Below are 12,549 nucleotides of genomic sequence, written 5' to 3'. Positions count from 1 at the left end.
TTTGCACTGTGTGCTTGTCTGTGAAAGCGTAACAGAATTAACTGATCCCTATTGAAGAGTGTGTCTGGGACATTCTCACTTGCTATAACCACAACTGACACACACTTTCTTATGCCACTGACTGAAGTAAACAATACGAGTGTTTTCCACCAGCACAGTTTTCATGTGCCATTTTTTTTTCTAAGGCAACCAGTGATATCGTGGTGGCTGAACGCTGCTCACAGCAAAACGAAAGACTCCTCTACAACAAACAAAAATTATTTGGCACAAGTTGGGACGATAAGAGTTTTATATCATGGCTACCAGAACTACAACTGCTCCGTGAGCCAAAAAATTGAAGAATTTCATGATGCTATCCCCTACGGTTATATTCCTGTGAACGCCGATGCTCCACACGTGTCCCTGGTTTGACTATCAGGCATGTGCAGCTGAGAAACATGCTAGCAAGCTAATTTCTTACCTCAAGTTGTCGCCAGTCAATGCTGGGGTCCTGCTTGACCATCTTGACGACAACCTTTTTGGACTTTTGCACTAGGCTGGTGCATTCGGCCACCACAGGTGCATACAGCTCACACTGCCACTGGCGACCATCTGCATGAGATTTCGCGATAAAAATGCAGCAAGTGACTGTCAGTGTGTTACAGTTTTCACTTTTCTAATCTGTCCCTTGACCTGATGGAATTCTGATGAACCCTTGACTACTCATCTTTCGCATTGGGCCACTTCTGACCAACTTGGCAAGACTCTACACTTGGTATGACGTCCACAGCCAAAAGCTTTATAGACAAATTCACACCATTGCTTCAACAGTTCTCAGACTGCAGTTTAGGGGCGCCTTTGGGTTAAAAGCAGTGGCTGCTCCTAAATACTGCAACTGCACCAGCGCCGTAATAAATGGTACAAGCATAGGCTGCCGTGCAAGAATTACAGCCCTTCGCTAAGTACGCCCCGCGCTTTTCTGAGCCAAAGTGCTGACTCACCTGGCAGCGTGACGGAGCACTGGCAGTCGGTGCATTCGAGAGTAACCTGGTTGGAATCGACGGGGAAGCCAACATCAAGCGTAGCACTCACTTCAGAATGAGTCTGGCTCCAGTCGTGTTTCAGGATTCCTTGAACGAGTAACGCACAAACGTATTTCAGAGCAAGCCATTGGTTTACTCACCACAGCGAGAACCGTAACTGAACTAACGCAGACACATGGGTCGTCTGTTATCAAAAGAGTTGTGATCATTCATTGATTGGGCAGCACAGCTGGGCGGAAAAAAAAATATGAACGCATTTCCAGTAATGACTGGTGGGTTTTCTAAAGCGACACTGCTCGTGCGCAAGTGAGGTAGCATAGTAGAACGGAAGCAGCCAAAAACGTGTCAACACAGTGTTGCGACAGCTACGCACAAAGAAAGAAAGGCCCCGCAGCGCGCGAACCTAGTTTCTGGTAGCTGCAACACGGCTGAAAACTCACGCTTCTTTTCGGCTCGGCTGTCGGCTTCCTTGCTGGAGTTTTCTTTCTCCTTCCGCCGCTTGTTCTCATGTCGTTTCTCTTCCATTTTGCATCGGGTCCTCTTGAAACGCCTCTCCGACGTTTTCCAATATCGCCTGCACTGCAGCGATGGCTTGGTGCGCAACGACCGAGACAGCAAGAGGAAGACCTAAATGCGCGAATGAAGCAACCTGTGCAAATCGACGAGCCGAGCGAAGGCTCGCTCCCTCGTCAGCCTGGCGGTGTGCGACCGTGCAGCACTCGCGGGCAAATCACAAGCAATTTTCTTTTGTTTCTTACAGTCCGAACCTCGAGGCGAGCACAACGCCGCCGCGCCGCCGCTCGACCTACCAGATGATTCTACGATTGATTAGTGTAGCGATACCTGACAGCGCGAGTGAGGGAAACGCGAGCTCAAAATTGGTGATGATGATACTGAAAGGACAGGATTTGAGGCCTCCGAGCTTTGCGACACCCTAGCGGCGGCGCGTAAAAAAAAAAAAGCAAATATCAGCTTTGAAGTTCGGCATGTTCAGAAATCCATTAAACATCAAATTAACTACAGTAAAGGAAACCACGTGGGTAGATGACCTCGTTTAGTCGGTGGTAGCCTTGGTGGTAGTTCGCTACTTAGGCATGATGGTAAAGAAAGTAAACACTGCAGTTTAAGACCCTCCGCTGGTTCGACGGTTTGTGCGGTGGTAGCCTTGGTTGCCTTGGTGGTAGTTCGCTACTTAGGCATGATGGTAAAGAAAGTAAACACTGCAGTTTAAGACCCTCCGCTGGTTCGACGGTTTGTGCTCTTCAAAGGTCGCGAACTTCGTTTTCATGACTACCCAAAAACAGTACGGACGGTGAAAGCAAATGCAGCCATAGCCCGTGGCGAAACCTGCGCGCTCCTGCGTCATGTGCAAGGAATGGACATCATAAACAAAGGGGGCCATTCGCATATGATATGTCTCAAGTCTCAAGCCCATTGCATCCCTCCGCATTTACATTCTGTACCTCTGCGATTGCAAATCTGCGGCTCAATATGTGTAGCCGCAATAACTGGACTGACGACGAGAAACAATGGAGAAAAAAAACTACCTTACAACAAAAAAACAATCAGCTCACGTGACCATTATTAGCCAATCACAACGGTGGTTTAAACTACGTCTACTATGGTCCAATGAAATCGTCTCTCTCAAATCGTCTGTGACCGGGACAAGATGGCGGACACAGGTACACAAACAGCCAACATGTGCCGAAATTGCTTGTTTCTTTGCTGTTTTTACATCATCTATTTACAGACGACGGTATTATAGGACCTTCCAAGGAGTCTGTGGCCTTGCCTGCTTTTTATGCGTAATATTTCTCAACGGCTAACTGGGATACCGCTTTCGGACGTACTCACAGTGCCTACCGGATAACTGCGACTTCATATTTGCACAGACCATTGCGAACTTACTGCTCTCTTACGTGAACAGCAGCTGTCAAAACAAAGCGCTTTCTTTCCCAAGTCTCCGCCCCGAGCGTTGCGTTTTGTCCTGGGGACGTAGCCGCTGGCAACACCTGCGAGAGAGTCGATCGGCCGCCGATCGCCGTGCGCCTAATAACCGACCGGGGCTCTTTCTGCCGTGGTTTGGTCGATTTCAGCCACGACGGCCAAGAAGGCGGGCAGAGCCAAGGGCCGCGGGCGCGGTCGCAAGAGCGCGCGAGGCCGCAAGGCAGCTACCGCGGGAAAGAAGACTACCGCCGCCATCGAAGAAGAGGAAGAAGAGCATCTGTCGGCCGCCGAGGATGAAGCCGAGGCCAACGCAAAAGGCAAGCACGTTCCCTGCCTGCCGACCGGGGTGCTACTGGTTCGAACCTGCCCCGATTGCTTGTACGCACGCGTTAGGTGCGCTTGCTTGCCCGGCGTCCGAGTTCCCGCCGAGTTCCCGAGCGTCTTCGTCCTGACCACCGTTCGTGCGCGATCTGCGCGTGCCGCGTGGTACGTTTCCAGTGCATCCGTAATGGCATCATCCTCGTGAGCGTATTCACCGCGTCCTCTTTCTTTTCCTGTGATGGTGCCTCACGTGCGACTTTCGAACGCTTCGCCGAGCGATCTGGTAGCCGCTTCTTGCCGGGAAAGTTGGACGCATTGAGTGCCGAGCGAAAATGAATATGTTGTACCGTATCCCGCCGCCTCGTCGGTTCTTTTACCGGCCGTACCTGCGAGGTACGTGCGACGTTTTATCAATCTGCTGACTTGCACAGTCTCGCAAATAGCGATGCGCATCCATTTTCCCATTTACGAGTTCAGCGTGTTGCGGTTACTTCGACTGTTTCTGAGCGCCCTGTTGTGCGAGTCTGGGGAAAACGCCTTGGTAGCGCGATAGTTAGCGTAACGTGGCAATTGTCTCAACGTAATCGGGGTTGAAAGTGTTTTCAGTGCCCTGTTATGCGCAAGTTAAATGCAACTACTCCCGCAGAGTTCGAGGACGAGGAGGAGGAGCGGACCTTGCTGACTGACACTATCGAGCCGCCAACCTTCTCGCCACTGGGTCGGACAGGTCCTCCGGAGCCGCTGCATCAGAACAAGAAGCTGAGATGGGACCACAAGGTTTGTTTGTTCTATTCATTTATAAGTCAAAGCCACAAGTCGTGTTCCTGAGTCAAAGCAGCCCTTAGTTAAATGCCTAAGGCGCTTTTTTCTCTCCTGATGCCATCCCTTGAGCACAGGAAGTTATTGTGGAAAGCCCAATGCAATGCATAATGACCCTCCCAACACTCAGTCATCTGTATGTCATCAAAGCACTTTTTTCAGCGACAGCTGTTAAAAAGCACATTTCCCGGTTCTGCGGCGTCGGTGTAACACCATGCCTTGCTCGTTGGTCGGCATGTAGTGATGTCACTCATGAAGACAAATAATAATGAAGAAACAGTATTATAGTCACCACTGCAAACATCTGTCGCTGAATCTTGTGTTACACAGTGCTAACCGTGCTGAGTTTTTCTCTTTTTTTAAATCTTAGTTTCTAGTGACATGCTTGTACTCATCTGCCTCAAGAAAGGCAATCACTAGCAGCATTTTATTTTTGGTTGGGAGGTAAAAGATGCCTGATAACAGAGCCCACATGGGAGTGAGAGATTGAAAAAAGATGGGGAAAGCAGCTTATTTTTGGGCTTCTTGGATTGCATTTTAATATCTCCTGGAGGTAATGCTGCATATCGTGTGTGTGACTGGTTCCTATGCAGGTGAACCTTATTGGGGAGAAGCTAATCAACCCCATGATCCACTGCTGCGACAAGTGCAGCCTGCCCATCTTGACTTATGGCAGAATGGTGAGCACTCCTCTTATCAGATTTCATGTGAGCATGTGCAACATATGGGCTTTTCACTCTTGGTCACGGCAGTCAAAACCATTGAAGTTGCTAGTATGTCTGTGCTTGCTTTTAGAAATGGAATTATTGTTTCATGTAAATGACTGCAGTCACAAGTTACGGCAAGGCCATCTTTGAAACAAAGTTTATTGAAGCTTGTACTGGCAAGACAAAGAGAGAGCTCTGGGTGACGATAACTGAGAAACGAAAGTGTGAACATCGAAGCATAATTGATGCAGATTATGAGCGGGTGGTACTTGTACACATCTGTGATACATATTAGTGGCGGTTCTCACAATGATGATAGTGCTAGTAATATTGCGGTATAAGAAGAGTTGTGAGCATGTTTGTGTTGGGATGGAGAGACAATTCAAATGGTTGAACACAAGATCCAAACAAACATAATATAGATTGCAGTTTTATATTAAGGGCGCTGTACGATCGTTTTTCCGCATGCACACGCGTCCTTGCAACCATGCGCACGGGAGCGCGAGGGCGCGTTGCGGATGAGGGGCTGTACTATCAAGTTTGCAGCATGCAACCGAGCGGACAACTCCGGCGTTATGATTGGCGCGCTCGTCACTGCCGCCCGAGCGGCAGCACAGGCACCTGCCGTACCAAAACACGAATATATCTTGCCGTACGAATATACACACGTTGATATTGTGGCTCAGCCAAGACATGTTTAGCTGTGAGATTTTTCGTATCAGGTAAAACCCCGATCGGCTAGGATAGCCGTGGATCTTGGCGCGGCCAATTCTGACGTCTGCGAACGAAGTGGCAACAAACTTTTGCAACACTGCAGGCGAGGTTCTAAAACAGCATCGCGGGAAACGATTAACGTTTGCACTATTTCCACTTCAGGAAGTGAAAAAAGGCATCACACCGCGATCGTGGCACAACTCGTTCGACCGCTAGTCGGCTAGGCTCCGCTGAAGACCACCCATATATGCACTGTTCTGACTACGATCTAAGATTTTGGCCTCCTAATATTTGAAGAGTGCCCCTATTGAAAGTTACGCTATACCCTAACATGAAATAACGATTTCAGAACGATGACACGATTCGTATCGCGAATTCTCGGAGCCAACGATACGGGACTAGGACAAGCTATAGGTTAGCAGTACAGTCATACTATTCGATTGTTTGTGATTATAACAGGGAAATTCACATAGCTGAGATCAGATACAGGTTAAATCATCAGTTATTCAAACTTGTGCACTGCAGTCTTTTTACATATATCTTAATAGCCTTTATTTTGTAGCTTTTTCATTAATCCATGCACACTTTAGTTACCATCTATAAACGTTGGTTGTTACTGTCAAGTGAACAGGCCCTTCTTCTCTGCAAAGTGAAAGTGAAAGGCATTGCCTAACTACAGAGACCTTGTGATTTGCTGCCTCTTCGAAATGCATGGGCTAATTGACTTGTGATGGCATGTCGGGTTACGCCAGTGGGCAGTAATTTGCGCACAAAACAGAGCGACAACAGGGAAAATGAATGCAAAAATGCATGTGTGTTCAGGTCCAGTCTTGTCCTGTTTTGCTTTGCATTCGGTACGTATTGGCACCGTACACCAATTGGCCGAGCTATCCACACTTTGCAAGCACGTTGGTGTTGAGCAAACCCTCAACAATAGTGTTGTTGCTCGAACAAAACAAAAACAGTGATGCCTGGCTTCTTATTTGCACTATGCTGAGGCGCACTGTGTATGCAGCGAGTGACTGCAACCTTAAAGTGAACATTGGTGGATTTTGTATCTTCACTGTTTCAGATCCCATGCAAACATGTGTTCTGCTACGATTGTGCCAAAAAGGCTGACAAGACATGCTACAGGTGGGGCATTGCTATTGTTAAGCGCATGCATCTGTAGTTATCAAACTGGTAGCCATGTAGAACATTCAGTTTAGTTATGGAATTGAGTGTGAACATTTGCTTCTAGCTTGAACATGCAGTACCTAGCATGACTGACTAAGAGAATATTTTTGCACTACATGTCCAGCAATTTTTCTGCTTTGTTGTGTGTTGTTTTGTTCCAATGCATATTTTGTTTTTTTGTTTTGTTTTTAAGCTTCAAGGCAGCATATACTTGCCTTGTGCACGTGTTGAGCCACAGGTCTGTTGATATGCACCTGGCATGGTGCCTGCTCAGTGAGATGCAGACTTCTGAAGGGACAGATTATGCAGTTATTTCTTGGCCTGTCTTCCACTTGCTAAGTGATCAGGAATAGAAGCATAGAATCATCACAAGTAACTTGCGTAATTTTGCCAGGCCACATCAAGTCAGGTCTAAAAAATTTTAAGCTTTGTAGTGCAAGGTTATGAGCATAGTAATTTTTCTCAAGTTTGTATGTCCTGGTGCAAATAACACGAGCAGGTATAAAAGACAAGCACCACGCACGATGTTTCTTTTCATCTCTCATCTTTTCCTTTGTCTGTGATGCTGCTTGTGCCTTAAATGTGTTCACCAATGCTCGTTCACGGGCTGGCTGGCGAGTACTCTACTGAAAGGAATTATGCAAAATCAACAGTAACAACAAACTTGCAGAACTTTTAATGCTGGAAAGGTAGATTTCATGGGTGGCTGCATAATTTCTTGGTTGTTTTGTTTCCTGTTTTTTAATTTGCCGGTGATTTCTGCATGTACAGCATAGACCGCTTATTTAGCGTACCGCGAGAGTATGGAAAATCTGCATTATAAGCAGCACTGCACTGTAACCAAAAATAGCTTTTCCATGCATTCGCGTTTTCAGAATGGCCAGCCTTCAAAGTGCACCTGACAACACATCAGATGCACAATGCTGCAATCATAGGCAAAAAACCAATTTATTTGACCTTTTTGTCGAAGCGTCGTAGTGAATGAAAAAACGACGTTATTTTAGTCTGGCGCTGCTATTGAACTGCGTTGCTAATGACCTTCTTCAAAAATGGTGAAGCACTTGAGTACTTCCTCCCTGAGGTTTCTCTGAGCGCAGTAGAGGCGCAGTTTGTTGCAACAGTCGAGCGCGTCTTTGCGCGAAACTTCTGCTGCACTTTCACTCACTTCGTCGGGTTCATCTTCAGATTGAGGCTCATCGCGACCGCACACCGCTGCCCCGATGTCTTCATCTGTGGCGGCTACTTCAAACACAACGCCGTTGGGGTTTGCGACGACAACGACGAGCTTATCTTGTGCCGATCCTTGAAGTGCTGAAAACAACTGTTCAGTGGGTTGAAACCATCATGCCCCAAAATGTTTGCAAGACATCAGGCCTTGGCTTGCAATATCGAGCCACTCACATGAACACTCTGGGCTCGGACCTCGCGAAACCGTTCAAACAAAGCAGCAACAGCTTCGTACTTTGACGCATGAATCCACTTCCTTGCAAGCGACGCGCGGAGTCTTCCTGCAGCTGTTGTCGCAACTTGTCGCTATTCTTTCAAATGGCAGACACAGTAGCTTCGGCGACACCATATTTTTTTGCAACCGTAGCCTTTTTCAAACCGCTCTCGACGTCCCTCACAATGCTGTGCTTGGTTTCGAGAGCTTGCTGTTTCCTGGCTTTCGGAGGAGCAGACACCGTCGGAACTGAAGACAGCCGCGGCTGGTAGACTTGCTCACGTTGTCAGCTGAATTGCCTACGTTGTCAACTCTTCGCTACACGTGACGACACGTCTCGCTCATGGGCTCGGGCGTGACAAGATGCTGCCGCACGCACGTGTGGTACGAGCAGCGCTTGCAGCGTCATGCCATGCGCTCGCCACCTCTGCTCCAGCATGCTCCTCCGGCCCTGCCATCACGTGCTTTCAAGTTTGTCCAATCAGTATGCCCAATGGAGGTGTATCGGAGAGGGAGAGGAAAAACGCCTGCGTTGCGACTTTTTTTTTTTTTTCTATTCTTTCCTGCCTTTAGCCTTGTCTTGGACCACACTGACAATGCTCCCCCGCCCCGCCTGTTGCCCCCTTCTTGCGCAATCTGGAAAGCACGCTCCTCGCACCCGTCGGTACCCACAAGCCCGCGCCTTTGTGTGGGCCACCAGGCTTTCCAGAACCCGCACTATACGCGGTCTTCGGTTACGCGCTGCCGCAGATTAAGTGGTACGCCAATACATTGAACTCTATGGTAAGCGAAGCAGTTGTCACAAAAAGCCGCATATAATGCCATCCCGCATTACAAGCGGTTACATTATAAATGTCCTGAGCTGTAGATGTTTTCACAGCAGCTCGACAGACAACACTGTGCTTGACCCTGGGCTGTGGAAGGCACGCATCATTCAAATGCAGCAGACCTGAGGCACTAGAAATGTGCAGTTGCCACAGCCCTAAAGCCTTCTGTCACACGAGTGGTGAAAGGTTGTAGAAATTTTAGCCTGCCTGTTTTGGAAAATGAAGTTGGGAAGCTTTGTTTTCTGTGCATGTTTGTTGTGCGTTTCGGTCTTCATCTCCATTGCTTTCGTGTAGCGCACACGTTGTTACGGCTGCCAAAATGTAGGGAAGCTTCGCTGTGGTGCAAGCACAGAGAGTGACGTCCTCGCAGGTGCAACGATAAGGTGCAGCGCCTGGAGCAGAGCAACCTGGGGACGGTGTTTATGTGCACCTTTGGTGGGAGTCGCCAGGGCAAGGATTCCTGTCGACGGACGTACCTGAGCCAGCGGGACCTGCAGGTAATTCTCCCCTTACTCAACAGCAGCACGCTAATGTCTGCTGCTGCGCTCTTTCTTGACAGTGAACAGGCAAGTTCATTGTGAAATAGTGGGAAAAGGGGGTGTGTGCAGTAAAGAAGGTAGCTGTACAAGTGCTCTCAAACTTTTGCATCACTGTGTTATTCACTTGCAGTTTTCTTAGGTTACTGTAACATCTGCCTATTTCAATCGTAGTGCGTAAATGCTGGGAAGCGAACCTATAGTTAGACTTTTGTCATGCTGCCTGCTGACCACTGCTCCACGGTAACTGACGGTATGAATGCGACATTGCCCACTCCGAAAGTATCGGATTGAGGCCTGTTGGACCACACTTGAAGGTGTACAGTGCAGTGAACGATGAAGCAGAGGGGTGGACTAGCAAAGCACGTGGCCTATCATGGTAGTGTGGTGTTCATTTTAAGCGTGACTTTGTAAGTTTCAAAAGTGCTCATCTAATCCCTTACTGTTGCAGTTACAATATCCTAGTAACCGGTGAAAAAGACAATTGCGTGCGGATATCTGCCCGTGCTGGACAAAACCTCTAGCTTAGTCTAGGTGTTTCATCTATCCAAATTAAAAACTTGTGCTTTGGCAGAATGGAACCTAACATCTGGTGTTTGTGGTTGCAGGCCCACATCACACACCGCCACCTCAAAGGTGCGGCAGCCTCGGTGGCAGCCTCGCAGTCCTCCGCAGTGGTGTCTCACGGCCAGCCCTCGCAACAGATGGGGGTGGTGGTAACTGGCCATCCACCACCGCCACACCACTTGATGGTCCGCGACCCCCGGCAGCATCCACCACCTGTGTCACAGCACCCATCACCCCTTGAGGTGTCTCGCCCCAGTGTCTTGCAGCAGCAGCAGCCGCAGCAGACACAGCAAGCCCCTCCACCGCCACCGCAGAAGACTCTGCCACCAGAGTACCGGGACTTGCCACCGCCCGTGATCCCAAGCCAGCAGCCACCCCAGCAGATGGTAGCCCCTCCCCGTGCATACCAAAACCAGCAGAACCCAGCCGTGAGCCGACCCAACCTCATCACCGTCCAGATCCAGGACGACAGTCACAAAAGAGCAGCTGTGGCAGTGGCAGCGGTGGGTGCCACTGCAGCCACAACAACCATGCCACCACCGCAGATGCCCCCGCCGCCACCCCAGTACGCCCCGCAGCCGCCACACATGAGCCAACCGCCTCCTCCCCAGCAGTCATACCCACCCCCGCAGGCCCCGCCCAATGCCCCGCCCCTGGCCTACAACCCCTCCCAGCCACCCTACACCCAGGGCTTGCCTCCCCCTGCCACATACAATGCCTCGGCCCCACCCCCTCCTCCACCTCCGGCCCGCCCTCTCCCACCGCAGTTCGTGCACCAGCCGCCACCCCAATTTGCGCACCCACCACCTCCGCAGCCGCCGCCGCCACGCTTTGCAACCGCCATTCCTTATGAGGAACCCAACCACCCACCCACGTTCCACTGGAGTGGCACGACCAGCATGCCTCCTCCAAGGACGGCAGTCATGCCCCCCAGGCCCATCACTGGCCCACCCCCGACTACGCCCCCTGGCGCCATGATGCAGCAGCGGACATGTGGAGACCCACAGTTTCCCTACTACAGCCAGTGACCGCATTAAAATCTGTGTGTATTGTTGTGTGCCGAATCTCGTCACTGGTGGTGTGTTCTTGCCAAAGCAGTGTTCACGGCTACTCGTGCGAGTGGGCTGTACAGTCTTAAACAACTTTAGCTGCAATCGCAGAGCGATTTCAGTGATAGTACCTTAATGCAAGAAACTGAACTTCCGGTGATGTAGTTGCTGGGACTTGACGCAGCCAGACTGCGTGTCTAGGTAAGAGAAGCATGGAAAAGGACATGTTTTGACTGGCCATGGCTGCTCATTTGTGTCCGTGCTTTTGTTTCATTGCTGGCTCGGACATTTTTACTATGTGTTGCCCAAGACTGTACCTAGTGTCATTTCATTTAATTGGTGCCCACTGTTTTTGCACGCTAAAACAAAGCAATCATCGTCAATTGAACATTCATTCAACTTTCAAGCAACTCCCATTATGTGTGTATGTTGCTTTCTCATTGAGCTTGTGAGGGACTGTTATGGCCCCTCCATTTTGTAATTTTGTAATGCTACTGAATGGTGATGGTCACATCTGAAGCATTAGATGGAGCTTGGACAAGCACAAATAGATGAGTCCCATTAAGAAAGCAACTGTGTTCACAAAGGTCTGTGCTCATTGTGATTCTTGAATTCATGGTGTGATTTGAACAGCTTCTGTCTGCAGAATATATTTTATTAAATGCTGCACCTTTATTGACACGTACTGCAGTGAACATTTACTAGCAAAATTTGTGGTAGAGATGGTTGATTTTATGTTGTATCAGCGGCCTCTCGAAGCCCACGACATTCCAGCCAGATTTTCAAGCAGTGCATGTTTCACGTGATCAACGCTTGTTCACAAGATTTTAAGGAGTCCGGAAATGGGGATGAGTGTGAGTTATGTCTTTTCAATAACACAGATTGCAATGATTAATCGATTTGAGCTTTTACTTTGAGCACTGGTACATTGAACTGAATGCAATGAAGAGCAGCCCATTCCTTCAGGATAACTTCTGTTAAGCTGAAGTCTCCAATTAGCCGAGCACTGATTGGGCTGTGTAGCTTTCAATGTACAAAATGCCGAGAAAATCTTTAGCAGGACCCACTTAGTTTTTGCACACAGTTAACGCAGACTCAGGACCATGAAAGTATAATTACATTGGTTTGTGTATGGAAATTCTCTTCCAGCCTGGCAAAGAAATGAATTCCAGGTGGCCTTGATAGTTGGTTGTAATTGGCACATTGTTTTTAAGCTCAGTAAGACATTTGCTTAGCAGTGTGAAGGTATGGAGGAGTCTTGAGTAAACATAGCTACTTTGCAAAGTTTCTGCAGGGGATTAATTGCTCATTAGCATCACCTGTAAACACTTTTATTCCAGAGGGCTACCAAGGTCTTTTGACAGCTTTGGCATCCCGCCAAAGTTAGGTTAGGACAGAACCAGCCAATGCAAAAGGTTCCTAT

At 48.8% G+C, this 12,549-nt stretch overlaps 2 protein-coding genes across 3 annotated transcripts in view; one reads left to right on the top strand and one right to left on the bottom strand.

Moving 5' to 3' along the window:
- The window catches only part of LOC144107236 (ubiquitin carboxyl-terminal hydrolase 19-like), a 49,081-nt gene extending 47,114 nt beyond the window's left edge, over nucleotides 1–1,967 (bottom strand). The window contains exons 1-3 of one of the 2 annotated variants that reach the window (XM_077640234.1): nucleotides 1,463–1,967; nucleotides 981–1,109; nucleotides 461–591 (exon numbers count right to left, since the gene is read on the bottom strand). In XM_077640234.1, the coding sequence (XP_077496360.1) occupies nucleotides 461–591; nucleotides 981–1,109; nucleotides 1,463–1,547 (345 nt within the window). In that variant the 5' untranslated portion in view covers nucleotides 1,548–1,967. The remainder of the gene's footprint in view (nucleotides 1–460; nucleotides 592–980; nucleotides 1,110–1,462) is intronic. The other variant, XM_077640233.1, reaches the window with a different exon arrangement.
- A 707-nt stretch (nucleotides 1,968–2,674) lies between these two features.
- LOC144107790 (uncharacterized) lies at nucleotides 2,675–11,141 on the top strand. The gene is made up of 7 exons (XM_077640970.1): nucleotides 2,675–2,704; nucleotides 3,119–3,286; nucleotides 3,937–4,067; nucleotides 4,703–4,789; nucleotides 6,603–6,664; nucleotides 9,345–9,471; nucleotides 10,119–11,141. The coding sequence occupies exons 1-7, from the start codon at nucleotides 2,692–2,694 to the stop codon at nucleotides 11,103–11,105; spliced, it is 1,575 nt and encodes a 524-aa protein (XP_077497096.1). The 5' UTR covers nucleotides 2,675–2,691; the 3' UTR covers nucleotides 11,106–11,141.
- Nucleotides 11,142–12,549: the final 1,408 nt, after the last annotated feature.

The sequence above is a fragment of the Amblyomma americanum genome, chromosome 10, assembly GCF_052857255.1.
Source record: "Amblyomma americanum isolate KBUSLIRL-KWMA chromosome 10, ASM5285725v1, whole genome shotgun sequence".
Lineage (NCBI taxonomy): Eukaryota > Metazoa > Arthropoda > Arachnida > Ixodida > Ixodidae > Amblyomma > Amblyomma americanum.
The sequence above is the reverse complement of the archived record's forward strand: the minus strand, read 5'-3'. Positions and strand labels throughout refer to the sequence as shown.

Excerpts from the sequence above, each read along its gene's own strand:
- LOC144107790 (XM_077640970.1), top strand. Across the intron at positions 4,068-4,702 it reads AGCTGAGATGGGACCACAAG|GTGAACCTTATTGGGGAGAA; the intron begins GTTTGTTTGTTC and ends GTTCCTATGCAG. Across the intron at positions 4,790-6,602 it reads TCTTGACTTATGGCAGAATG|ATCCCATGCAAACATGTGTT; the intron begins GTGAGCACTCCT and ends TCACTGTTTCAG.